This window comes from Amblyomma mixtum, chromosome 4, assembly GCF_055824585.1.
Source record: "Amblyomma mixtum isolate Tamu chromosome 4, ASM5582458v1, whole genome shotgun sequence".
Taxonomy (NCBI): Eukaryota; Metazoa; Arthropoda; class Arachnida; order Ixodida; family Ixodidae; genus Amblyomma; species Amblyomma mixtum.
The window spans coordinates 136,344,485-136,371,263 of record NC_143015.1 but is presented as its reverse complement, the minus strand read 5'-3'; the positions used below and the strand labels follow the sequence as shown (position 1 = coordinate 136,371,263).

Here is a 26,779-nt window from a genome sequence, read left to right as displayed (position 1 = left end):
GATTCAGGATTCGATTCAGGAACATTTGAGTTGTCCCCATAGCATCGTCCTTGTACGTCTTTTTTAATGTTTCAAGAGTTTCCTTTCAACTTTTTCCAAGCAAAAATCAGAATTTCACCGGTGCACGCTGTTCACGAACATCAGCCATTGCAAAAACAACATTCACACAAAAGAGTCGTCACTCTAAAACTGTGCCTAAACTAGTCTGACCTCCTTCAACGACGGCACTCGGCTTACTGACTGGAATGTTCGTTCTATGCGCTCGTAGTGGCAAAACGCGCTACCACAGAAGCTTTGCCGACCAAAAAATATAGTCCGGTTTCTTTTGGGTACCCCCTCGTATGTCCTGTACATGATACATTTAGCAAGCGCATGATGAATCACCCCGGCAGAGTCGCTTTGGGACGTTAAACACCATAAACCAAACCGACATAGTTTGTCTAAACACTGAAACAGCTTGTGTGTGACACCACAAGGGAGGATTTGTCAGGATATTCGAACATGGCGCTCAGATGTGGTGACACTTCCACACCGGCTTGTTTGCATCGCAAGCTTGTAAGAGCTGCTGTTTTCACACAGGTTGGCAGCATTTTCGAGGCGTTCATCAATGTAGCCTGCCAAGGATGGAGAAATAACTACTATAACTAAGCGATGCTGCAGGTGTATGCAAGATGACGAGTACCATATGTACATTTTGTCTTCAATGCTGCAAGAATGGCTGCTTTTTTCGCTTTTGGGTATCTGACCAACGATCCATCTTTTGGACCCATCCTTGGTAGCTGCTTGGCTTAGTGAGCCATTCTCATTGTAGTGCAGAGTAGTTAAAAAAAAAGAAAACCATTTAGCAAGTAAATGCCCAAAAAGTGACAGAAGATTACATAGTGTACACTTCATTACCCAGCAGCCATGCTTGAGTAGTGGAAAATATGTTTTGCGGCGAACCAAATAATAGTGCTGTGAAAGCACTTGGCAGCAAAGGTCTGCACAGAGGCAGACCGCTTCAGGATCTCTTTCAGGAGGACCTTGTTCAGAACGATGACTTTCAGTTTTATGCAGAGCCTGCGGCTGCAAGTCACTTCGATGCTTCGTCCACACCTGCATCCAAAAAATAACATATTGCCCAATACAACTCAGATTTCAACTAGCATAAAAAAGCTGAGTATGATTCCACGTACCTTCGTGATTTCTGGCATGAGACAGCGTTGATAAACAGGAAAGTATGGGAGGTAGCTGCCACATACTATACTGATGCTTTTCAATGCTCTAAGGAATAGAGCAATGTTGCAGCCAGAAAAAAGTGCTGCTGCTGGCAGCAGTAAGTTTCCAGCTGTTTTTCTTTAGTTCATCAACTGATTTGCCCGACTACAAGCATGGCTGTTGCGACAAATGTGTTCGACGTGAAGTAAAGCGCCACTTACGGCTTTGTCGACATAAGTGCATTTTCAGCACGGGCACTTCAAGAAAAGCTCGCCTGGAGCAGATGCAAACATGAACTTTCTTTCTTCCTGAAGGGGCAGAGGTTCGTCTATACAGACATCTCTGAAACAGTAAGCTATGTCAGTGCTGTACGATATTATCTCTATTTGGCTATACCTTAGGCTGCTGTAATTTGAAAGACTGTAAAGACTCAAGTAACACTTGTTGCTGGGCTAGTCGGTGCATTATTCTTCGTACAAAAGTTAGCGCAAAACACAAGACACTCACAAGAAAGGTGGACAGGACAACGCGCTACTGACAACTGATCCTTTATTGGAAAGAAACACGTAATATATAGGCACACCGTCACACCACCTATCAGCTGCAGCAAACGTCAGAATGATGTAAAGGTTCATAAAAGCGATAAAAGACAAAGAGACTAAAAACACGACGTAGCTAAAACAATAAAAAGCGGCGAAAGAACATTAAAAGCATGACACGTGGTGTATAGGGCCAAAAAAGCATGACTGAATGGAATCCAATAGGATGATAACAATATGATACTGGATAAAAAAACATAACAAATGCAGTAAAAAAACCAAGTGAAGCAAGAAAACCCTGATAAAAAGGCCTGTGCGCTGAACACTTCAGATTACATAGAAGGGAAAAAACACCTGTACACATGCTCGTACTCAGGAAAACCTTTCTGAAAAGTATTCTTCAGTTTTGTACAAGGAAATAGATGCATCGCTAACAGCATTTGCGGCTTTTTTTCTGATCAAAAAAGCTTCTTTTAATTCACGGGACACTCAATCATGGCCTCTACCTAAAACAACGGTTTTTTCCAGAATGGGCCGGCAGCAGTTTTGTTCACAGTCCTTGCAATGAAGAGGCAGATTCGAACCTGTTCCTGTCCCCATCGAACGATCATGCTCCCTCAACCTCTTATTTAGGCAACGCCCCGTTTGTCCAACATACACTTTTCCACATGTGAGTGAGATCTGATATACAACCCTTCTCACTGCAGTCCACGTACCTACGGGTATGTCTGGTTCCACAGGATTTTTCTCCTCTTTCTTCCGAGTTGACACGAGGACACAACGAGGCTAGCTTACAGGGAGCGGAGAATACTACTGGAACCTTAAATTTAGATGCAACTTTTTTTAGATTATGGGCAACGCGGTGAGAGTAGGGAACCACTTCTGGCTTAATTCTTTTCTCAACAAGCTTAGGCTGCTTTTGTTCCACGCCTTTTATGCTATGAAGAAGGGACTCCACCACACTTGTCCGGACAGACTGTGGGAAGCCTGCATCCTGAAGCCTTACCATCTGAAACTGGAAGCTCGTTTCCTTGGTATGGCAACAGGACTTCGCAATGGCGGCCTTCAAACCTGACATGGCAATGGCTCGCTTCAGTCTTACAGTGTGCCGATTTATAAGACAAGAATCCCTTCTGGGCACGAGGGCGGTAAATCCAGCACATCCTCTCATTGGTCATGGAAAGTTCCAGGTCTAAAAACTGTAATTTATCACTTTCCGGTTGCTCCTGTGTAAATTCCAATCCTTCTCTGTTCTCACTAAAAATTCTTAAAATCTCGTTAACTGTGCCTAAGTAGGGCTGTGTGCCCTGTTTACTTAGAAGGATTAAAAATCAGCCGAAGTACCTGAAAACCTTCAATACCTTATCTGTATCTAACTGCTGATTCACACTTTGATCAATCATTGAAAGGAAAATATTGCTCAGAACCGGAGCAACGCAGGAACCAATACAAATCCAATTCTTCTGTATAAACAAACCACTCTCGTACTCTACCACTGTAGCATTAAGGTAAAATTCTAACAAGTCATAAAATTATGTAATGACACACCAGCTGCGTTGTGAAAAGACGTAACCCCACTTTCCTCAACGCATGCTTGTACGGCTTTAAACAATTCCTTATGGGGAATGGAATATAAAATATCTTTCGCATCAAGAGAAAAGAAATACCCTATTTGCTGCTTATCTTTAAGAAATTAAATGATATCCAAAGAGTTTTTTGTTGCGAAAGGATCAGTGACCCCAATCTGGTTAAGATGCTTCAAGAGGAACTGACTCACAAGGCGTTGCCAAGATCCTCGTTCGCTTACAATGCAACGGAACGGTACATCCTCTTTGTGGGTCTTAGCTGTAAAAAACATGCGAAGACTTTTGCCCTTGCAGTCAATTACAGACTTTGCTAACCTTTGCAGTTCCAATTCATTGCAGAGGGCGACGGCTCTTGACTTGGCCTTCACGGGCTTGAGTTTTGACGGTTTAAAGTTCTTCTCAACGGCACAACAGGCTTTTTCATTATAAACCCCCTTTGGAACCACCACAAAACCACCTTCCTTGTCGGCTTGCAGCACACGAATGTCGTTCTCTTTGAAGTAATTCACCACTTTGTTGACCGTAGACCCATATCCGCCGGCTCTCCCGGAAGCCGTCCTAGCCAGCGCGTCCACTCCTTCCAGCAGGCATCGCTCACGATCCTCCGGCGGTGCCTTCCCAGCCACTCGCCTGTTCAGAGCCAGGAGCTCATGAGCCACTGTAGTTGGCTCAAGACTGAACTTCGGTCCTTCTGCCTGTAGGTAGCATCACTCCTCTGTCTCCCATCACCTTCCTCGTCAGATGTTTCAGTGGACGTCAGGGCACAATGCGACTGGTTAGGAAGCCCGCAGCATTTAAAAACAGCATGCCTGTACACCTTGCGACCGATTAATGACGGTAGTCTGCACAGCCGAAAATAATTTGAAACAAAAAGTAAAAAACAGCCAAGATGTAAAAATGCTGTGCCCTAGTCTTTCCATATTTACGTAAGGCAGAACCCTAACTAGTTTGGCAAACTGCACAAAAAGTATAACATGAATTAGTAGAAAACAAGCAAGCAAAAATGTTTACCACCTGTTGCTATCTACAGCTGATGTGAAGCACATGCATTATACAGAAGCACAGCACATGGCTAATAAGCGCTGCGCTGATTGACTAGAACAGTGTCCACAGTTACTGTTAGATTTTACCCTCAAAACTGACTCATGCCATGACCCCTTTCTTCACATATATGTTTTTCTGTTTGCTTTTAGACATAAGCTGTTATCCTTTTGTTATATCTCAGTCACCCTTTTTTACTGTTACACACAGCTTTGCACAAAACAAGTAGCAGTGTCAGGAATTGGTAGGAGGTAACCAGTATTATACCATGCAGAAGGACACACGATTTAATCGACACATACCCAGGGTCCGACAAATTATTGATGTTTGGACTGCCACATCTGCTAGCAATTCCGGGCGTGGTATGCAACTTGATGCTCCTGCGACACACAAAGCTTGTCATACGTTGATTCAGAGCCCACCTTTCTAATGAAGCCATGAAACACCAAAAACAGGCACTGTGTTAACAGGCACTGTGTTGATGGTGTTTGCATGAGTCGCATGCGTCTGCTCCAGTGCAAGCAAGAAGACGAAAAATGGTGTTCCAAAGATTAATGAAGGCCCTAGGTTACAACATGACACGCACAAATACATGGTAGCAGAGAAATGCACACTCTGGCACTGGTATCTGACTGACACTTAGGACGTACTTGCTGAAGTGTCTTGAGGGCATACAGGTGGCTTAGAATAATTTTTCCCTTCTCTCCAATCTCCTTGAATTCCTTTCACTTGCTCAGCTTGTTCATATTTCCCTTCCTCTTCAGCTCCACAATCTCCAGTTGGCTCAGGCACAACATCACTGAGGCAGGCAGCATGCTCTGTTGCTTCTTGCGCTGTTTGTCGCATGTCCTCATTCAAGAGCTGCCCAACGACCTGCATTAAAAAAAGAATGATCAGTCAGAAAGTTTCTGTGACAGTAGAAAACACATGCATGCCTTTACCACCCTATTTGCATATAGCGTAAATGTTGGAAGCATATTACAGCAAAAATAAGACCAGATAAAGCATAATCATTTCGATTATGTGGCAAAACAATTGAACTGGGATGGCAGTAATTTGCGCAAAATGGTGCTTCATATATTTGAGACCATAAACCCTTATAGACCTCTTCAACAAGCCTCCAGGGGCGCTGCCATTTTTAAATCCCTGGTAGGAGAAGCAAGGACGAGGGCGACGCCCAGCGGTGACGCCATATTGGACTGCAAGAAGTTCGCCATGTTCATGTGTCTGCAATTGTTTACGTGCGGTTTGTTACTTCTCGCCTTGTTTTGGGGAAAAAAAATGTCCAGATCAATGCTTATACGAGCATTTTTTGTGCCCCAAGACTTTGAAGAAGACTTGCGCTTGTGAATATATGAATAACGGGCCGTTTTGTTCAGCGTGAATGATTGGTCGATAGCATCAGCGCATTCAGCTGTTGACACTCCACCGTCATGTGCGACGGGGACCCAGCCAACCAGGCCTATTATTATCGGCGGTAAGATGACTGCTTATACAGTTTAGTTGCAATAAATATTCACTCCATACCATTTTCTGCATCTTGTTTGGCTGATACAGCTGATGCGGATGCTCAGCTGCTGACCCTAAACACGCAGGTTTGATTCCAGCTGCGGAGGTTACATTTCGATGGCGCCTCCAATACGGAGTGTTTCTCACCTTGAGTCGCTTTGAGATGTTAAACCTCAAACCATCATTCTGGGCTGACACGATACTGCGCATCGTTTTTTACTTCTACAGAAGCCGAGAAAGAGAATTTGTGATCTTAAAGTTGCCATGCCCGTGACGCTGACTACTTCAGATGATTCCTGCATGCACGTCATCTTTCGGAGAAATGTAAGCGAGTGCAGTGAGTGGATGAGCTTTGTGCAGCGTATAATATTCGGCATGCATGTCGCTGTCAATAAGAAAATAATGCTCTTGCCATTATGAAGCCTAGCAGAGAGCATCAGCTAGCGGTAATGAACTTGTGTCGTCGCTTTCAGCTGTAATTAGAAGGGTGTACCGAATCACTATGTTAGAGTTGAATAAAGCTATGGCATGGATAACGTGGCCTGTATCACAGTCCGTCTAGTGAAGAAAGCCTCGCTTTTGACTTAGTAGAACGTTAAGTTGGGCGAGTTGGTATAGGTTCATGGTTGAAAAACAGCGCACAAAAGACTAGACACAAGAGTAAAGGCGACGACAGGACAAGCGCTGATCTCACAACTAAGGCTTTATTGCGAAAACCTGGGTATATAAGGAAGGCATAATCATGAAAACAAAATTGAACAAACAAAACTATGACAATGATAAAACTAGTGTGCGCCCGAAGCCCACAATCTGCCAAGAAACGTGATCTCGTTATCACTTAAAGCAACCGAAGGTTTGCTAACGCAGCCCCGTTGCTCCGTTGCGATGAAGTATGCTTCTGCTACTTCCCGCGTGGTTTGATCTCTGCGAGAATACAACACCTTTGCTTGGCTTAACAAAGCAGTGCACTTTTTCTTCTTGCTTTTCATCACTGCGCACCCCTTACAGTGGGTAACAAGATAAGATTGGTCATTGCCTTTATCTAAATTGTTGTTGTGTTCTTGCAAACGCTTATTCAAGCAACGGCCGGTCTGTCCGATGTAGCGGGCTCCGCAGGAAAGGGGAAAGCTGTAGACGACACACGTGCGGCAGTTGACAAACGGATCCGTGTGCGCGACACCGCAACCTTTTTTCTTTTTCGACACTTTCTTCCTTTCTATCGCAGCACACACTTGTTTAAGCTTGACAGGAGCAGACAGCAATACATCGACGTTGAACCTTCTTCCTACATTTTTCATTTTTCACTCCACTCGCTTTTGAGCAGTTTTTATTCCTACCGTCAGGCCATGCGAAGCTTAATGATGCGGTGGGATGCAAATGTTTGGTTTTTAACTTCCCAAAGAGACTCGGGCTATGAGACGCTGTAGCTGAGGGCTAAAGAAATTTCGACAACCTGGGGTTCTCTAATGTGCACTGACATCGCACAGAACATGGGAGCCTTGCTTTTCGCCCCCACTCAAAAGCGGCAGCCGCGGTAGGGATTCAATCCCACATCCTTGAGCACAGTATCAGATTCATTTTAAAACCACTGAAAAGATGGAACACCGAGAAGAGCAGAGCCTCTTCTTGTGCTCTTCTGTATGTTCTGTCCTTTGACTGGTTTTAAAATGAATGAATCAGTACCAACTTGCCAAGTCATCTACCTTGTTGAAACACAGTAGTCGACCATCCTAACCACTGTGGCCTCACAAATGCAGAATAGGAAAGGACTCCTCTTTCAGTTTTTATCTGTGACGGAAGCAACACTTAAATTGACAGTCAAGCGGAAAATAGTCACACACACTCGCCATACATGCACTCATAGCCATGGCTTGTAGCGACATGCCAGCTTCCCATGCAGTCCAGACAGAATGGGCAACATTGAGTGGTGCGTTACTCTCGCCGCCAGCAAGTTATTCTTGGCCTCTTGCCACTTGGTCTGAGGCTTTTGACTGGAAGATGGCGCTCCCCGTGTTGAAAAGGTGTACAGACAGTAAAATAAATGCACAGTCACACTCCGTATGACAAGTAACACTCTGGTGGCCACCTTATCCTGGTTTCCGCTTAATAGCAAATGATGCTGCACAGCATCAAGTATGCGGGCGCACTGCTGGGCAGCTATGTACAGACTTGGCAGCAGTGCCTGACTCGCATGGTTTCATAATGTGAGCTCACAACACCTGATGCTTGTTGCAAGTCCTACCATACGCGATAGTACATCACAAGTGACAGCAGTTACGATTTGGCCCCTTTGAGCTCTACCTACACATTCCCACTAAATTGACAAAAGTTTTAGCACTTGCGTACGGTAAATATGCATGCTAACTACAGTAAATACAACCGTGCGGCAAATTGAGCTTGGCAAGCAGGCACAGCAATGGTAGCTACGGCAAATCATGACGCCGTTGGCCATACCAGAGGTACGTAGGTGCTAAAATTCTCTAATAGTAGCTGTGCAGACTCGATAACACTTGTCTAGAGCACTCGAGTGGTGCTGTGTGGGGGAAATAAATCGTTTCTACGGCAGCTACTGACTTTCAAGGCCAATATTTGCGCTCAAGCAAAGCCCATAGCAAAGCAGCTGCAATAAGCTTTCACTTGATTTGCTCCGAAGCACTGTTCAAGCGCTCAAGAGAAGTGTGATCGGTCTGTCTTTTTACACGGCACAGTTCTTTCGCTTTTCAATTGCTACGAAGCTAAACACGTACGCACCTATTTCCGTCTCCTCTTTTCAAAAGGAGCGGTGAACCTTTCGCCCTTGCGGTTTCTAGGGAACACGGATGGCACAGCGTCAGGCTTCAGGCGGCGCCGTTTGAGAGACATGCCGAAAGTCCGCAGCAGAGCGAGACTTGTTTGATAGTCGCTATCGATGAAATGGTCCGAGCAAAGAAAATCGCGCTTGGCAGGTACCCACGTTGGTCGTGATGGCTGAGCCGCACGTATCCATATCCGTCGTAGTTTGGCATCCTTTGCAAAGGAGTGGCATGGTGTGTCTCCGCCGAACGCGCCGTTCATACAGCCTTGAGCCTTGCAGTACCTCGGCATCTTCCTTCTTTGATCGGGCAAAGAACTCGAACGCAAGAAACTCAATGCGCCGAAGCGACGATACCATCGATTCGCCCACTCCGCGGTCGGTCGAGGGCCCGAGACATGTGAGTTGCGGCGGCGGCGAGACGTTTGACGTCACGGCTGTCAATGGGGCACCAGGGGCAGTCAGGGCAGACGCGCAGTCACTTCAGGCGCCACCGCCAGGTGCACTGGTTCAACGAAAAAAAAAAATGAGTGAAATCTATGTTGTTGAAGCAGATTTTACGGCGCTATCTTTCACTGAAACACGGAGCAGTGAAATTCTGACGCAGGATCCCTTTAGATGACGTTCATTAGACGTTTCGTTTATGGCTCTGCCGAATTCGCTGCTCTCGTTAAATGTGTGACTGCGCTGAAACAAGCACTGCTCAAAGAAAATTATTTCCCTTCTCATTTATTCGGCGAGCGTCCGCTTGAAGAACCAGAGCTCGAGCCGGTTCTCTCATAATTCCTTTAAGCCTTACTGCATGGAGGGAAAAAAAATCTTTGTCTGTACTGTCTCCTAAAGCCAGCGGCTTTACTGTCTCCTGGCTGCTGTCGCCTTCTGCAGGTCAAGAACTCAGAGAAGCCTGTTTTACAGTCATACCGCTAGAGAGCAACACCAACCCAACTGAAAAAACAACCTCGGCCCCTAAGTCGGTAGCCGGCCTAGCCGACCTTTGCCCTAGGTTGGCAAACTAGGTTGGGCCGAGGTCGGGATTGGTGATTGGCCTCACACCGGCCGACCTTTGGCTGCCAACATAGGGCCGAGGCCGTATGCCGACCTTGCAGTCGCCAGCCAGCGCCCTGATAGATTGTGAATCAATGACAAATCATGGTTACCTTATCTCTATGCGACGTTTGAAAACTAAATTTTGGCCATGAGGAATCCGACCTGTATGCACAGGCATCTTGAGGAGACAAACAATGAAGACGGACTTGCAGCAATTATTAATGGGTTCCTTTATGCAGACATCAGTATACAAGCAGTTGCACTTGCTGTAAACGCACGCGTACTCTGCAATCTTACAAAATACTGAAAAACACCAAAAACATTTCAGCCATATATCTTTTATTATTGTATTCACAATCACTTTCAACAGGAATGCTACCGGATGACTGGAAGGTGGGGAGGGTCATTCCGGTCCACAAATCAGGTGTAAAGGACTCTCAACTGAATTATCGCCCCATCTCCTTAACCAGTGTGCCTTGCAAAATCATGGAACATGTCATATACCTATTCCCATGTTGTAAACCTCCTAGATTATAACAACTTCATCCGGCTCAGCACGGGTTTCGTAGAGGACTTTCCTGCGAGACCCAATTGGCAATCTTCACTTTCGCCCTGCATGCTAACCTCGACCGTAGCATACAGACCGATGCATTATTTTTAGATTTCGCGAAGGCTTTTGACAAGGTACCACACCAATGGCTATCACTGAAACTAGCCTTTTTAAATTTGCACTCTAATATTCTAGACTAAATTAAAGAATTCGTAGCCGTTCTCAGTTTATTTCGATTAGCAATCACAACTCAGGACTCTCCCCATAACATCCGGTGTTCCGCAGGGATCTGTGCTCGGCCCGCTTTTATTCCTAATATATATTAACAATCTGGCGCCACAAGTATCGTGTAAAATTTAAACATATTCGCCGATGACTGTAATTTATTGTACCGTTACTAACTTTTCTGAAACAAGTGGCTCTTCAAAATGACCTCAACCGCATCCATGAATGGTGTGACCACTGGCTAATGACACTAAACGCTAAAAAATGCAAACTTGTCTCATTTCAGCGTGAACACAACCCCCTTATTTTTTCCTATACAGTTGCCAACTCATCTATAGAACGCGTCCAATCATTCAAGTACCTCGGTGTAACACTCTGTACCGATCTTTCTTGGCGAATACACATTACCACAATCATATCATCTGCCAATAGATCTCAAGGATTCCTAAAGCATTATCTTCGTCATGCACCGCAGCACGTGAAACTTCTAGCTTACAAAGCCCTTATTAGACCTAAACTCGAGTACGCCAGTCCCATCTGGAATCCACACCAAATATACCTAACAAATGCACTCGAATCAGTTCAAAACCGCGCCATTCGCTTCGTTCATTCTGCTTATTCATATACAATCAGCGTTTCATCTCTAAAGAATAATTCCGGTCTCGAAAGCCTTGAAGCTCACCGTCGCGTCGCCTGCATGTGTTTGCTCCACAAGTTTTTCCATAGCACTCAGAATCAAACCCCTTACATTTCTCATCCGACCCGCATATCTCACCGCACCGCACACCCATTTCAGATCGCCCGGCCTCTATCGCGTACTGCAACTTTTTCAGTTCTTTTTTCCCCGCACCATTGTTGACTAGAATGCCCTCCCCGCCGATGTTGCCTCAATCACGTGCCCACCTTCATTCTTATCCGCTGTAACCATTTGTATCATACTGCAATGGTTGTTGAATGATTGTTTATGATTGCCGCATATGATTGTTGAATGCTTATGATTGTTGAACATATTAACCCACTCCTTATGTAATACCCCTGAAGGGGGTCTTTAAAGTGAAGAAAGTGAAGTCTCATTCTTCTGTGCCCACTGCCTCCCTTGTTCGAGTCGGCTGGCGCCTCTGGCTGCGGCCACTCTCCCGATCCTGCGCGCCAATCAGCCAGCGCTTTATAACAGCGCTGCTATTCTTCAGGGTTGCTTGTTCAGGGTAGTGTGCTCTCAGGCAGGCTACGATAAAAGAAGAGAGCAAAAACAAATGCCACCACTTCAAAAAGGCTCAAACCAGCTCAGCAGTGGTATTCCAACCAAATAATCGAGTACTTTGTAGTCCAGACTCGGATATAACAGCAGTCAGCACTATATTCTATAACCATTGCAAAATTCACTTTTAACCCAAAATAACATTCGGCAATGAGGGCAAAATGCAATAAACTTAAATATCTGTCCTTTGTACATAGCATCCATTATGATATATTTGTGGGCAGTCTTCAATGTCTTCACAACAGTATCATAAATATTTTAGCTAAAATCAGGGCCTTATACATGGTCTGTTCTGAAAGTAGTAGGACTCATTTTTTTAAATAAAGCTTTTTCAAGAGAATAGTACAAACGATTAGAATTTTTCATAGCAGCACCCTTCCGCACCTACACGCTGCTGACAATGAGTTTTCCAGTTTTCGTACGCCTCCAGGAACGCCTGGACCGGAATGCTGTTTAGCTCCCTCGTCATGGCCTGTTGAATCGCCTCTACCAATCCGTGATGTTTCCCCTTGAGCATCGATTTTATTCTCGGGAATAAAAAGAAAGTCTGGCGGGGCCAAGTCGGGGCTGTAGGGGGCCTGAGGCAGCGTTGCCGCCTTGTGCTCGGCAAAAAATTGGGGTCCTCATTCACATGATGAAGATCCTGGCAGATCACTTTCTGGTTGGTCTTTTGCTCCTCTGACAACAGTCCTGGCACCAACTTCACGCACACTTTCCTCATGGCTAAGTTTTCTGTCACGATTTCAAAAACTTGGGTTTGAGGAATGCTCAAGTCAGCAACAATCACTTTGATAATCATCCTACGATCACTGTTCAGTCAATGTTTTACTCGCTACACATTTTCGTTGGGCTTGCTGGTCGAAGGGCGTCCGGAGCGGTCGTCGTCTTCCACTCTTTCCTGACCTTCTCGAAACAGCTTGTGCCACTCACAAAACCCATGATCTACCCATGGCAGCGTCTCTGTAGGCCTCTCTAATAATGTTGTGAGTCTCTTTGCCCGTTTTACTAAGATTTACACAAAATTTGATCGCGCATCACTGATCCAGTAAACGCTCTATGATTCTGCGTGACGAGACGTTTCGACAGGGGTACACAGTACAAGCGACCTGCTCGCTTCAGCGGCCGAGAGCTGACTGCCCATTTTCTCCAGATTTTCCCAATATCCTCCTTCAACTATCCTGCACGCGCAGACCGCCTCTCGTCCGCCCGTTCGGCCAGAAAAAAACCAGTCGTACTACTTTCAGAACAGACCCTGTATACTGAAAAATTTGGCATTGTGTGTAATTATTATAAATAGCACTAAACAATTGCGAGCAGTATTAGAAATTCAAAATTTTGTACAATTGCATGAGACCTGATGCAGTATACAGTAGCAATTGTTTTAACAAATGCCGCCAACATGCATATTTACCCTTAAATACAGGCAAATCATTTACAACCTGCATTTCATTACGTCCACGTCACAGCAGCGCCAAAATTAAGAATGAATACAAAATTTTTTCATGACAAAGTAGACTAAATAGAATAGAATCTCGAAGCACTTAAAATTTTTTTCCTGGGAAACCATTGCAGGGTTTAATGTCCCAGAAGCAACACATGGACTATTGGGACACCTTAGTGGAGGGCTCCAGGAATTTCCACCACCTGGGACAAATGTATTGTACTGAAGAATATATGGCTGATAAAATGACCAGCATGTTTAGCACAGCATGACAATTCTTCACCAGTGTGGTGAAGAATTTCCGGCTCCATTACTTGCAGCCGAATGCCACATGTCCAATGCACGCAATAAGCCTCTCTGAAGGCCAAAATGCACGTACTCACCACTGCCGAGTTGTTCAAGTGGCACGCTTTGTCGCGTGGACACTAGAGCATACTGTGTCTTAGGAAGATCAGTGAAGTGCGGCCTAAGAATGTCAAGCAGTGAATTAACTGCCGCTCTCCTGATATGATGCTTCACAGCCCAAGCCCTCAATTGGCTCCTTATCCCCTCTGGACACTCGGCATTGTCGGGAACATCAACCAAGTCATGTTCATCAGGCTCCACAGGACCAGTGTTTTGGCCGTGCAAGTCACTTCCATCTGACTCAGCTTGATCTCCACTCGAACACTGTGTCTCAGCTGCCACGACAGAGGATTCACAACAATTCACTGCTGCATATGCTTGCCGTAAGCAGTCCCCAAGCGGTGCAAATCTATCGTTTCCAACACTTGCTAAACGTGATGGATTGTCGGATTGTAAATGGGGGAATGTCTCAGAGCATGCTGCCGCCTCTGCGTCTTCTGCGACTTGCTGCAAACACCGTACGCTGCACGACCTACTGTATATTGGGCGACCTGCGCGTGCAACGCCGCCCCAGCGCCACAGTTTTGCTTTTGCTTGTGCTGTATTTTTTAGTTCTCTAAGCCGCCACCGCTGAGAGTGGCGCTGTAACTCACCCCCACGACGAAACCGACGAGACGGCGACCGGCTGCAGAGCTCTGCGACCTACCACGTGTGGACCCTCGATTTACGTGCTGAGCGGCCGCTAAGCTGGGTGCCAAAGAATTCTTTTTCAGTAGGCAGGTTGCCACTTTACCGGAAGAAGCTTTGGCGTGCCGTGTGCCTGTGGGTGGCGGCGAATGCCTCCGCGTTTGCGACATATTCACGCAGTATGGTGTACTGTTGTGTGCCGCTCTGCAAGTCGAGCGGGCGAACGCCAACAGGGATCTCCTTTCACGAGTTTCCTGTGACGGAGATACGGAGTCTGTGGCTGAAGAACATCTCGCGGCAAGCCGAAGGTAAGCTATGAAGCTTCACCTGATTTTAAACGTGCTTAAAATATCGCTTGCTCGAGCATTTCGGGCGACGGCCTTGGCTGTGATAGCAAGATCATTAGAACGAAACGGCTTGCGATCATCAGCTGATGCTGTGATAGTCGAGTTTTCGTTGCGTTCAGTAATGCCCGGTAAGTGCATTTCTGTAATGGCACTCCTTGCATTTCAGGGCCAGGGAAACAGCCCTGGATACCAAAAGACCGGAGCAGTTATGCAGCCTGCATTTTAAGCACGACGACTACAGAGGAAACCTCAAGATACGGAGGCTAAAGGCAGATGCCGTACCTACAGTTTTTCCGGAATTCCCGGCATATCTGCAACCACCAGAAAAACATCTGCGGCGCCCGCTGAACCGTAAATGTGCTGCTCCAGCTTCTTCCCCAAGCAAGCTTCCTCGTGCGAAGAAAAGCAGGTATATTCCATTCTTTTCACCATTTTTTGTAGTAATCGTATTTCAGCATAAGTAATGCACGCTGGTTTTAAATTCTATGCTTAAATATATTGGTGTATCTGAATTTATGTAATAAAATTCGTGTAATGACTGTATTGCAGGCAAAGCAGGTGTATGCCTCATAACGAGTTTGAAGTGGGTGAACCTGATGCTCAAGAACCTACGAGACCTGAAGGGAGCAGGGAGCCACTGCCTATTCAGGAGCCTGGTAGCTCTGATCCTGTGAAAACAGCTTCACCACAAGCTGTGCTGGAGCTACCATCACTTTCATCGGAGCCCACGCAAGAAGCCTCCTCTGGCCTTCCTTCGTTTCCTGCTGTGGTGCTTCTTCCAAAAGAGCCGCCAGCAAATAGTTTGAAGTCAGCTCCATTGCTTAAAGCACGTGCAACACAAAGTAGGTTATCAGTTGCAAGAATTGCAAAGCTTTTTAGGCAGGTTGCAACCCTGACCAGAAAATGCAAAAGGCTTGGAAAAAAAAATGTGGAGCTGCTGCAGGAAATTGCCTTGCTGAAAAAAGAGAAGAGGAGGACAGCGGCAGTGTTGAAAAAAATGAACCTCGTAGTCTTCCAGGTATAGTGTCCATTACCATATTGATTATACTTAGCGTTTGTTAAGAAACTTGCTCTTAACAAATTTTAAACACTTCCAGGAGAAAGTGGAACAAAATGACGAAAAGGGCCTATTCCTACAAGAACAGCTGGCTTTTTTAAGTGTGGCAAAGGGTCGCTGGCGTGAGGAGACCATACGTAACTGTGTGCTTTGGCACGCTAAATCACCATCGTGCTACCAACTCCTCGGAGAGACTGGTGTGTTGACCCTGCCTTGCAGATCAACGTTGAAGCGATATATAGGTGCGTGCACGGGAGAGGTGGTCTCATCACTGATCAAGCAGCGACTCCACATGGAAGCAAGGCAGCACTCTGAAGAGGTAAAACATTTCTGCTAGTACCTGTAAGGGTTAGTTAAGTTTATATGTTAATTTCTGCAGGCACGGTGTGGCTCGCTGATTATGGATGAAATGTCGCTGAAGAAAGCCACCACATATCACAAGCTGTCGGATGCTGTTCATGGCCTGGTGAACATGGGTGGCGTGGAAGCCGATTTTGGCCTTCAAGATGAACTGGCGACCCACATTCTTTGCTTTGTGTTTGTTGGACTGGCCACTCATCACAGGTATATAAAACTTTCAGCTGTGTTGGCAGGTAATTGGTCTGAGAGCTTTAACGTCTCGAAAGTACTAAAGGGTAGCAAATATCTGGCAATTGCATTTTTTTTTGCAGGCTACCAGTCGGGTATTATTTTACCAAGGCCCTAACTGGGGAGAAACTTGAAATTCTTGCTCTCAAAGTAATGAAATCAGTCGAAGATGCAGGATTTCAAGTGGTGCGACTTGTTGCGGACAACCACCAAGCCAACTGCAAATTTTTTGCAAGCTTGTCGGATGGCCCTATCCGACCTGTCATCACGTTAGTGTGATCATTTAACATCCCATGTAATGTACATTTTACTCTCAATATTTGTGGACTACATCCTCTGTTGTAGGTGCGTATAAAAAAACATTCGATGCACGTTCAAACTTAACTCCTGTTTTTTAAACATCTCTTCTAGGCACCCTCTTGATTCAAGTCAGCGGTTGTATCTATCATTTGACTTCTGCCATATCCTCAAAAACATCAGGTCGCAGTTTTTGGATACAAAGAGGATCTTCAGGAATGAAGGAATACTGATCCTGCCAGATTATTTAAGGTTACACAAAACTCTCTTGTTTTTGAACATTTGTTGCAATTTGCTAACACTTTACTTTTGTGTAGGTTGCTGTACGAGATACAAGAACGGCAAGGTGCTTTCAGGCTGGTACGATGCCTGACAAAAAAAACATCTGTGGCCCAGCAATTTCGAAAAAATGAACGTCAGTAGAGCCGTTGACATTTTCTCACCACAGGTAAAATGTGCATTGATCACTTTGTTTTTGTGAACATTATATTGCTCCACCCTTCATAAATGCTAGCAACACTCTTATGCACCTTGCACAAGAAATAAATCACTTGTGTCACTCAAATATACGCAGTGGTAGCTTGTGATTAAGCGTTGGGCCAAAGTGATTATGCTCACAATATTTTTCTTTCTTTAAGGTCACATCAGTCCTCAGATTCCTTCAGCAGCATGGGCATCGCCTTGGTGCTCCTGGATTTGATAAGTGCCTGCGCACTGTAGAATTCATGGAGACTGTGTACAAATGGTTTGCCCTCCACAATGTCAAGAGCACCACGTTCCACATAATGAGCAGGGACGCCTGGAGGATGCCGTTCTACAGTGCAGAGGATGAGAGGTATGTAGTGATTGATAAATGCTTAATTTTTAGAAGTCTTATCTTGCACGTGAAGCCCATGTGAAAAGTAGTGAAAAGTGATGCTCGTTTATCATTTTTGAAACTATTTTCTTTATTTTGTAAATATATATTGCAATGAGAGCTCTGCTGTCTTTTCATGAGGTGTGTTCATGCATTTTTGTTTGTTTGTTTACTTTGTAGGCTTTCGTGGCTGGAGTCAGAATGCTTGCAGTACTTTGCTTCGTGGAAGGATGGCACCAGCCACAAGATGGAATTTCTAACGGCAGAGACGTACGAAGCGCTGAATGTGACAACGATGTCTACTGTTCTGTGCACAAAGCATCTCTTGCAGTCAGGCTTCCATTTTGTTCTTACTGCCAAGTTTTCCAGTGACGATGTGGAGTCGTTTTCCACAATTAGGCAACTTAATGGGAGCAACGACCAAACTGACGCATACACGGCTTTGTCAGCTCTACAAAAAATCCTGGTCACTGGGATAATTCACTCCTCGGCCAGTGGCAATGTTGGAAGCGTGGTGGGCTCATTAGGGGCAGCACCGAATCTGCCTCTTGAAACTGAATGCAAGGCTACTCCAAGAAAGGATCTCCGAAAGCTTCTGCTCCCTCACCTGGCTGCTCTGAAATACCCAAGTATGCAGTGTATTCTAATCAATGTAAATCAGAAATAACTTCCAAGGAACTGCATGTTAACATGATTTTGTTCGAGCCCTAGAAAGTGCATAGTGCGCTGTCAGTAGCTTTTTTTGGAAAGCAATTTGCATGTTTTTTTTTACTTAATTCACTTTACCATGGGCCAGATTTTAAGGGCTCTAGCAGGCACCAGTAAGTAAACAAAATCACTAATCAGTTCATTGTCTTCAAAATGTTATATAATTGTGGTGAATATGTTGTAACAGCACTGAAATACTCCAAGGTTGTCATTGCTTTTTCTTACTGCATCCCTCATTTCCAGTCCCTCCGCAACAGAACCTGAAGTCAAGCACACTGGCATTGATTGCTGGCTTTCTTGTAAGAGCTATACAAGACACCATTGAGTGCTCAGGGTGCCTTGGCAAGCTGCGTGCTCCATCATCTACCTCAACGACAACAGCCCTGATAGCTGGCATCGATAGAGGAGGGCTCTCCTACCCTACCCTTGCTTTTGTGGGTTTCGTCACAATTCTAGAGAATGCAGCTTGTAGAGTAGCTGCCGAGCTCGTGAAAGGACCGCAGCCACTAAAACGGTTCACAGCTGTGGTGCTGCCGTCAGCTGCAAAAAATCCGCTTTTTCAGTGCGCCATGGATGACAGTGTGGCCCATAGAATGAGGCTTGTGAAGCTCGTGTGTCACAAATTTATGAGGCCCTTTCTCACTAACTTCACTGGCCAGCTGACTGAGCGCAATGAAAAAAGAAAATTGTTGAACAAAAAACCTTGCTCTCGAAAAGTACTTAAAGTATAGAACTTATGTCTGTGATGGCGCAATAAAGCACCACTGGCACTTCTTTTTTCACAGCACATGCTTTTGGAATCATTTGTTAAATCTGCATGAACAGAACACTCGCTGCTTAGCTCACCCTGAAAATTTCCACAAATATTGCATGCATTAAAGTTGACAATCTCGCCCTTTGAAAAGACTCATCACTAAAGTTTGAGTTCAAAAGCTTAAGCGCATGACAAAAAACAAGGGGAAAGAGGCCGAGCTCGCGTATTCATCTAATATTGCACTGGACAGCCTGCCCGTCAAATACGTAACACGGAGGAATGAACGTGCACGGGAGTCGAGAAGGGAGACTGCCAATTTGCTCCAACTCTGCCGCTATCGCCCGCCAAGTAAAAAGAGTGAGAACGCGGTTAAAGAGCAGGAAAGGCGAGTGTCGTCGCAGTCGCGTCCGTCGAAAGCACGACGGCGGCTGACCTCCCGCCGCCGCCGCCCGTCAGCTCCGGAGCTCTTTCCCTCAACACTGCCACTCTCATTTCACTGGCCTGCGGCTTTACCTTGCCGCAACCATCTCTCATGCCAAATAATGGCTTCGCAAACTATTCCGCGGAACTACGCGCCGCCAGCGCAGGTCGCTTGCAGGCACAGCCGAAGCGCGTGAAACGCTGCTCAGGGGGTGAGTTTTAGCGGCACCTACCGGCTGGCTTGGTCCCTACTCGGAGCTCACGTGGTATTTATTCGGCCGCGCCATGGAGGTAAAAAAAAATGGGCCGCGCGCTCCCATAGAGGGTGGCGCGATGCGCAGGTCGTGGTACGCTGCCCGCCTTCGCCAGATAAAGCTCTCGGCGACGTTTCACCCTCAAGAACCGATCCATAATGAGGTCTTACCTTCCGACGTTTAGATCAGGTGGTGTTGTCATGGTGAAAGGCCAAGACACGGAACAACCAATGCTCCAGATCCAAACAGAGCACGATGCCAGCTACGCCGCTACGAAAGCACAGAGTGAAAAGCGCGGGCAGAGCATCGCGTTGCAGATTCAGTCGTTGTGACTGACACCGCGCTTTCGTAGATATGCTGTCAAAAATATGTTCGCAAGGAACAAAAATAAAATAAATGTGTTGTTTTATTCATTGTTCTCAAATTATGCAAGTTAAAATTTACATTGCTTCATTACGTCTAGGTAAAAAACAATTGCTTCCCAGTTTCAATAAAAGATCGAAACCGAAATTTTTAAGTTTCGGTTTCGTTTGATGTTAGAATTACGGGACTTTCCTTTTATCTCTCTATGAAACTGCACTCGTCCGACAATTATTTAAATGCTCAGCATTGCAACGAAATTGATGCCGCAGCATTGCACCTGCATTTTGCTTACACTACACATTTCACCGATTGATAAATTAGGCTCACCATGCATGCAGTCATGCGCGCAGTGTATTCGTAAAAAAAAATATTGAGATAATATGAAACGTACGTCGATCGAGCGTTTCGTCCTCAATTTCCACGCGCCTACTGCGCGTGCGTCTGCCATATACGTCACCGGCCAAGCCAGTGGGTAGCCAACCATGGCCCTACGATGGTCCCCGTGTGGTTGCCCGAGCGTTGGGATCATTTGCCGGTAGCTGGCTAAACGTTTTCGGCCAACTATTAACCAGCCCAATTGGCAGCCAACCACGGCCCGACTAGGGGCCGCCATTGGTTGGCCGAGGATACCGGCTGCCGAGCACTGTCCAATTGCTTACCGATGGCCGGCCGTCGGCAAATTTCACTTGGGAATCCACTGACCAATAAAAACCCTCAATGCTTTCTATTAATATTTTTTTTACAGCAAAATCTGATAGTTCCGCATTTCATGGCTTTATTGCCACTTGGCCGGCAGCGACAGATCCATTTATTTCTAAGAAATTTGGATTCGAAGTTGAAAAGTTTTTCCCGCCGCTCTGATTCAAACTTGGGATTCTCTTATGACGACACAGGACTAAGTGACGTGACACATGACGTGCACGTGACGTAACGCAGACTCCGTGATTTATGACGGCCAGCAAAGCGGCCTAGCAGCAGCCGAAAAGAAAGCTACCGCCGGCCGATGTCGATGCAGACACTCTCTGAGGCTCTGGGGTTTAGATAATAATGGCCATGTATATAAATCTGTGGTGGATGTTAGCAAAAAGCGATTAGAAAATTAATGGCTGAAAAGCAGAGAGGTGACATAAAGTTAGAAGTGTAGGAAACAGTATTGAAAGAAAATGGCGAATTTTAGTAACAATTTAGAACACAGTTAAACAAAAATAAAGAAAAAAAGCCGAGCATGGCGCGAACTGCCACTACCCCGTTTCAAAGGGGACGCTCCTATCTTCCGTCCATCCATCCATCGCCGCGGCAAAAATTCCGTTGCAGCCGACTGCAGTTTTTCGCCGATTCCAGACACCCAACCTAGTTCCTTCTTAAATTATTTATCGAAAATCTCACTATCATTGTGGTTGGCGGTTGAACCAAATTGGGCCAGTAGTTTGCGCAGGAGCATGTTTTCAACCCAGACAGATAAATGCGGAACACAGTATATAGTATTCTGCATTAGAGCCCTGCACGGGCATCAATCTGAGGCCCAAGCCCGGCCCGGGCCCGAGACATGAAGCCCGAGCTTGGCCCAGGACCGCGGCTTCAAGCCCGGGCCCGGCCCAGGCCCGCTAAATTATCGCTCTGGCGAGCCTGTTCCGGCCCGTGAATCCCGGAGTGAAGCCCAGTCCTGGCCCGGGCCCCCGGGCCGTTTCACAGTATCGCTTCAGGTATACTGCTCACTCTGAGCAATTAGACTGCTACTAGACCGATAAGAAACTGGCCGACAAAAGTTCTGAAACCCCAGTTTGGCTTCCAGAAACTTGGTTCTTTTTAACCCAGAAGGAAGTGATTAAGAGTAGTGCTCGCCAGGCGCATCTTTTGGACAGTGATCTCGTGTAGGTGCGCAAAGATGAACTCGGAAGTTCCGAGAGTCAAATAAAAAGGGCTGCACACGCGTGTAATAGGCTACTTTGCATTCCCCCATGATTTTAATCAGTTATATTTTGCCGCCCGCGAAGTATGAACATTAAAGCTGCCTATAGTAAGCAGTGAGATGACATTTTTTTTAGTCAACGCGATCTCACAGGTTGATTCCATAGCCGAACTGGTCGCCTTTCAGCAGAAACGAAAAGCTAAAAGGCTTGAGTATTTCACGGGGTGTGTTTTGAAGACTATAAGCGTCCGAAACAAATATGCTCTTCCCGAATGCATTTCTAATAGTGTTTAGGTATGTTTTGGGATGACGAACGATCAATGGTCAATTAAGACCGGTTGAATTTTACCAAAACACTTGTCATGACAACCAGGCTGAAGAAGCGAGGAGGGATAGATGTGGTTATGAGATGAAACTTACAAACTCTTGCGAGCTTTTGTGGCTATTTCATTTACGAGACGTTCCGGTCAGCTGATCAAAAAGAAAACCAAACGCGCTTTAGTTTGTGAATTTTTCCACATGAGAAAAATAAAGCTATAAAATAAAAGCTATGTTTTTGGGGTTTATGGGCCCAATGGGAGTCAGGCTGTGAGAGACACCGAAGCAGAGGGCTCCGGATCATTTCTACCACCTAGGTTTCTTCACCGAGCAATGATACTACAAAGTACTACATGGCTGCCGGTGAGCGGGAACCATTTTTGGTGATATTTGTACGTCGACTGTACCTCGCTCGTTCGCTTCATAAATATGGATCAGATATCTCCGAAAAGCTACTTTTCTCTGCTTTCAAAAGATGCATTTTGTTTAACGGTAGCTGCAAATTTGTTTCAACTGTAAAAGAAAACGCAAAGATGAAAACTGGCAGTTGAGCTCAACTTGTCTCAGGAAATGCAAAATTGTGAAAAACCTCTTGCACCTAGAGAAATATCTTTCGAGATACTTTGAGATCGGATGCTAATGAACATATTTAATCATTTAGAAGTACGTGTATAGATTAGTTTATTAGCCACGCATGTTTGAAAAGCATAGAAAACAGAACAATGTAATCTGCAATAACTTTTGGGATATGCATTGCACTGCGGCGCCTTTTCGTACAGTTTGAGATCGTCTAATCGCCCTTCCATTCTGAAAATTTCATCCGTCTGCCTTGTTTAGTTTAAAAGTTATTCCTGATCAAAGTTAGCGTTTTTTCGAAATAGTTAAAAACGGAATGCAATACTGTTCAGGTAACCAGCGCGTGGCAGTTTTGAGATTTTGCGTGAAGAAACTTAATACTTCGCTCTACGCGGCTAAGCATCGCCTTTACTCTACGGCTTTTGGGGAATGCGCAATGTCTAGTTGATTTTAGCTACCTTTTTTGTTCTCGTCATGAAGGACACAAGCTCTTGAAACGTTCCGCGGCTTCTTTCTTTCTGGCAAATATACTCTTAAAAGGTCGGTCTCTCATTCTTTTAATCAACTTGTAACAATTGCAAAGAACAAAGTCCACAGAATACAAACAATAATAGCAATAACGCAGCGACATGCGATAAATGTAGATAAATGTAGTAAGTAGCGCCATCTACACACATGCACGTGTACTAAATAATCACAGTTCAAAAAAATAACGAGTGTGGCGCTGCTAAACATTTACAATCAGGAGGTGTTCACGAGAGGGAATGATACCTCTACGATGTTTGCACGTTTCCCTCGATTTTGCCCTATGTAGTGTGTGTCGAACTTCCAAGCCATAGAGTTTCTTACTACTACCTAGAGGGAAAGCTGGCGGCGCTGCACTTCAGCCAACATGGACGCTCAAAGCATCATGGGGCGGTGAGCTACTTGTTGCGGCACAGTCGTAGTTTTTCGGGAACACAGAGTGGCAGTACTAAGGCGTTTCATTCCGAAAACGTAGTTCGTCTGTGCGCAGACGACTTTCGCGCGAACGCAGTGTGCAAAAGCCATAGTAGTGAAGACGCGACGACACACGACGCCAATAAAAGGTTTTACTCTTCCGAAATGTCATTAAAAAACCTCTTAAAGTATCTAAACAACAACATTTTTTCTGAAAACATATTTACTTTTAAAAGTGCGCCTGTTAATTACGAAATATTAGTTTTTTTAGTGTTCATCACTTGGCCAATAGGAAAGCTAGTCATGTCTTATTTTAGGCAAACTTTGCACTTAAATGCTTTTCTGCTCGTTTGTTGCAATCATTAGAAAAGATATTGAATGTTAGGACGTTTGTAGCTATCAAACAGCTTTATTTTTTTATTATTTTTTGGCCAAAAGTTACAGTTCCGCAACAAGTAGCTCACCGCCCCATGATGCTTTGAGCGCCCATGGTGGCTGAGGTGGTCACGTGGGGTCTCCATGCAAACTCCCATAGACGGCTTTCCAGCTTTCCCTCTAGGTAATAGTAAGAAACTCTATGTTCCAAGCAGATTTCCGCCATATTGCTTTGCTGGATTGTTTTGTAGCGTAAAGCTAGTAAAGCCACACTACGCGGGTCAGAGCCGAGTTTTGCGCGAGTGTGCGCCGCCTGTTATGCACATGCGCGAGAACCGCGTGACGTCACGAGAGGCGCAGGTCCGCAGGTGCGTCGCCTCCTCGCCACAGCCGGTGCGAGCTCCTCGCTGCCGGCGCCGCCGGCGTGCGCTCCTCTCCACCGCGTGACCTCGTGTTTACGACAGTTGCGCCGCGCGCTACTGCGCATGCGCGAGGAGGGTGTGCGGAGAAATGACGGTCGCGCTCAACATGTAAGCTCTGGTAAGCTAAGGAGAGTCGAGCCGCTGCCAAACGGCGCAGAAGACTGGAAAATGTAAATTCTTCCGATCCCGAGGTTGTCGCCTGGCAGTTCGCCGTCGAGCAGCCAAGGCGAAACGTGCGGCCGAAACACCGGAGAACTTTACGCTACGTATATCCAGACATAGCAGAGCTAAGCCACTGCCAATTTTTTTCACCTGACGCTACGAAACGCATTCTGGGCGTCGTATTATTTTTCGAGGACAGGCATTGCTAAAGCGACAGGAAAGGGAAGAGACAGGCTTTCGCTTCGTGCTGCCGGCTGTTCGTTGTTCCGGCTAGCGCTGTGGAGGGGAAGTTGGAGAGCGCTCGATTCGCCTGCACTCAATGCACCAGTTCGGCAAAGTTCTGCGGCAGCGGCGGTGCGGCGGGTGTGTACCGCTAGTTCCGGCACTTTGAGCGCAGTTTGGCACTGTCTGCTTCCAAAACGGATGGTCGAGTGCAGGCCTGGTCGTCGCTAGCCTTTGCGATGCCAATGAATTGCAGCCAGCTGTTTACAGCCTACATCAGCGGCAGCCAACCTCTCGTATCTCATGAAGAAATGTGCAAACAGCACATCACAATAACATGTTGCCATGAACCAGCCTCGATCCGTTTCTTCGGAGAACTCGAGCAGCGTTCTAGCTTGTCGACGAGTGAAAGTTACTTGAGTCTCCGCCGTTTATCACAACCCTCAAACCATCATCTGCTTCCATGGCGGCTGCAGCTGCACTATTTCAGCACTAACCATGGAGCAGGTGCAGTTTTCCTGAACTAGACTCGCACTTCTTTCAAACGAATGCCGTGGTTCAGAGGGCGCCATGTTCCACCGCTGAAATGAATCCATGTGGTATATAAGTCTGGTACAACTCAAGAACGAAGCAGCACATGCCCATCAAAGGAGACCGCCCCGCCAAGCGCGTCGACCGAACAGTTTTCTGTTCGGTCTCCACAGGTGCGCCGCGACAGCAGTGGAGACTGAAGCTGCCACGACCGTCTGTTGCCGAATATGACCCCACCAGTAACATTCAGCGCTTTTGCGAAAAAGACGCTCTCGCGCGGATCTATGCGAAAGGTGAGCAGCCCAGCCCTCTCCCCCTCCCTCCTCCCCCTTTAGTGGCCAGTGCAGCTGAGACAATAAACGGGGGCACCACACCTACAAGTACCTTCGCCTTTCTCCCTGTCTTTTCCCCTGCTCCAGCTCAGGTGCTCCTAGAGACGATGGCGGATGCCGGGGCAGCAAAATCTTTTCCTTTCTTTTTGCGTTATTATTCTTTTAGCCTTATCCCGAACAAAGGACATCCACTCTCGGCTACACGGGGACAAAACGCCGTCTCCTTCCTTCTCTTTCGCAGGCTTGGCTGCATGCACAGCCACAGAAATCGACGTGACTGGCTGGAGGGCTCCCTCTGAGTTGCATGTGCCGCTTCGTTCTTTAGTTGTAACCGACTACAGTGCTAAGAAGTCCCCTCTTCCGGAACTGGTACAAAGGACCACCCCCTCCCCTTGCTGCGCGCCCCTCCTGCAGGCGGGGTAGACTAGCGCCGCAGGAAAAGGAATTCTCGGAAAATGATTACAAGCACGTTATAAGCGGTGTTTACATGACGGGTTGAGTGGAGGATTTGAGCTGAAAACCGGTTACTGGGTTGATGTAAACGAGTCGGGTCCGGGAGTCGAGGGAGCGAGTCCAGTCAACTCCGCTGCAGGGGGTGGGTTGACTCACTCGACCCCAAGAGCAGATAGCACGTAAACCGGTCTGAGTCGGATTAGTGGAAGGAGAGGTGATAAATGCGAACCTGTTATTCGCTTGCGCCGTAGCACCTGCGAGGCAGCCGTGCATGCCGCAATCTTCCCGGCTGCCACTGCCCTTTCCCGCTGTGCCGTTCGACGCTTGGTGCCGCTGCTGTTGAACCGGTCGCGACTCGCTAAAATCGAGTTCATGTAAACATGCAGTCAAGTTGGGCTGACCTTGCTCAACTCGATCTCCTGGCTCTACCCGCCGAAGTCGGGTTCATGCAAACGAGGCTACAGTTTCCTGACAATAGACGGTGTGAAAATAGCAGCTGTTCCTACAGTTTCCAGGTACGCGCGCGTGGACACGCACGCATACACACACACATACGCGGGCGCACTTTTTCAATCTTTGATCCAACCAAATCGAGGCAAATCGACGCAAGGCAAGAAAGATATACATTTCAGCACGCGATGGAAAATTCTGGAGGGAATAAACAACCTAATGATCCAAAC

The 26,779-nt window shown here is 46.3% G+C and overlaps 2 protein-coding genes and 1 long non-coding RNA gene across 11 annotated transcripts in view; 2 read left to right on the top strand and 1 right to left on the bottom strand.

Moving 5' to 3' along the window:
- Nucleotides 1–1,729: 1,729 nt before the first annotated feature.
- Nucleotides 1,730–26,779, bottom strand: part of LOC149348342 (uncharacterized) — a 358,890-nt gene continuing 333,840 nt past the window's right edge. The window contains exons 1-5 of one of the 9 annotated variants that reach the window (XM_089588082.1): nucleotides 19,668–19,808; nucleotides 8,624–9,168; nucleotides 5,014–5,236; nucleotides 4,666–4,743; nucleotides 1,730–4,164 (exon numbers count right to left, since the gene is read on the bottom strand). In XM_089588082.1, the coding sequence (XP_089444208.1) occupies nucleotides 3,957–4,164; nucleotides 4,666–4,743; nucleotides 5,014–5,036 (309 nt within the window). In that variant the 5' untranslated portion in view covers nucleotides 5,037–5,236; nucleotides 8,624–9,168; nucleotides 19,668–19,808 and the 3' untranslated portion in view covers nucleotides 1,730–3,956. Of the gene's footprint in view, nucleotides 5,237–7,575; nucleotides 7,661–8,623; nucleotides 9,169–19,667; nucleotides 19,809–26,779 lie in introns of those variants that run through there. The other 8 variants (XM_089588077.1, XM_089588079.1, XM_089588081.1 and 5 more) reach the window with 8 other exon arrangements.
- On the top strand, nucleotides 15,582–16,326 carry LOC149348360 (uncharacterized). Its single transcript, XR_016292318.1, has 3 exons — nucleotides 15,582–15,939; nucleotides 16,000–16,213; nucleotides 16,292–16,326. It is a non-coding gene; the product is annotated as an uncharacterized LOC149348360 (long non-coding RNA).
- On the top strand, nucleotides 16,897–18,800 carry LOC149348359 (uncharacterized). Its single transcript, XM_089586058.1, has 3 exons — nucleotides 16,897–17,340; nucleotides 17,761–17,990; nucleotides 18,313–18,800. Exons 1-3 carry the CDS (start codon nucleotides 17,231–17,233, stop codon nucleotides 18,798–18,800), a joined length of 828 nt encoding a protein of 275 aa, XP_089442184.1. The 5' UTR covers nucleotides 16,897–17,230.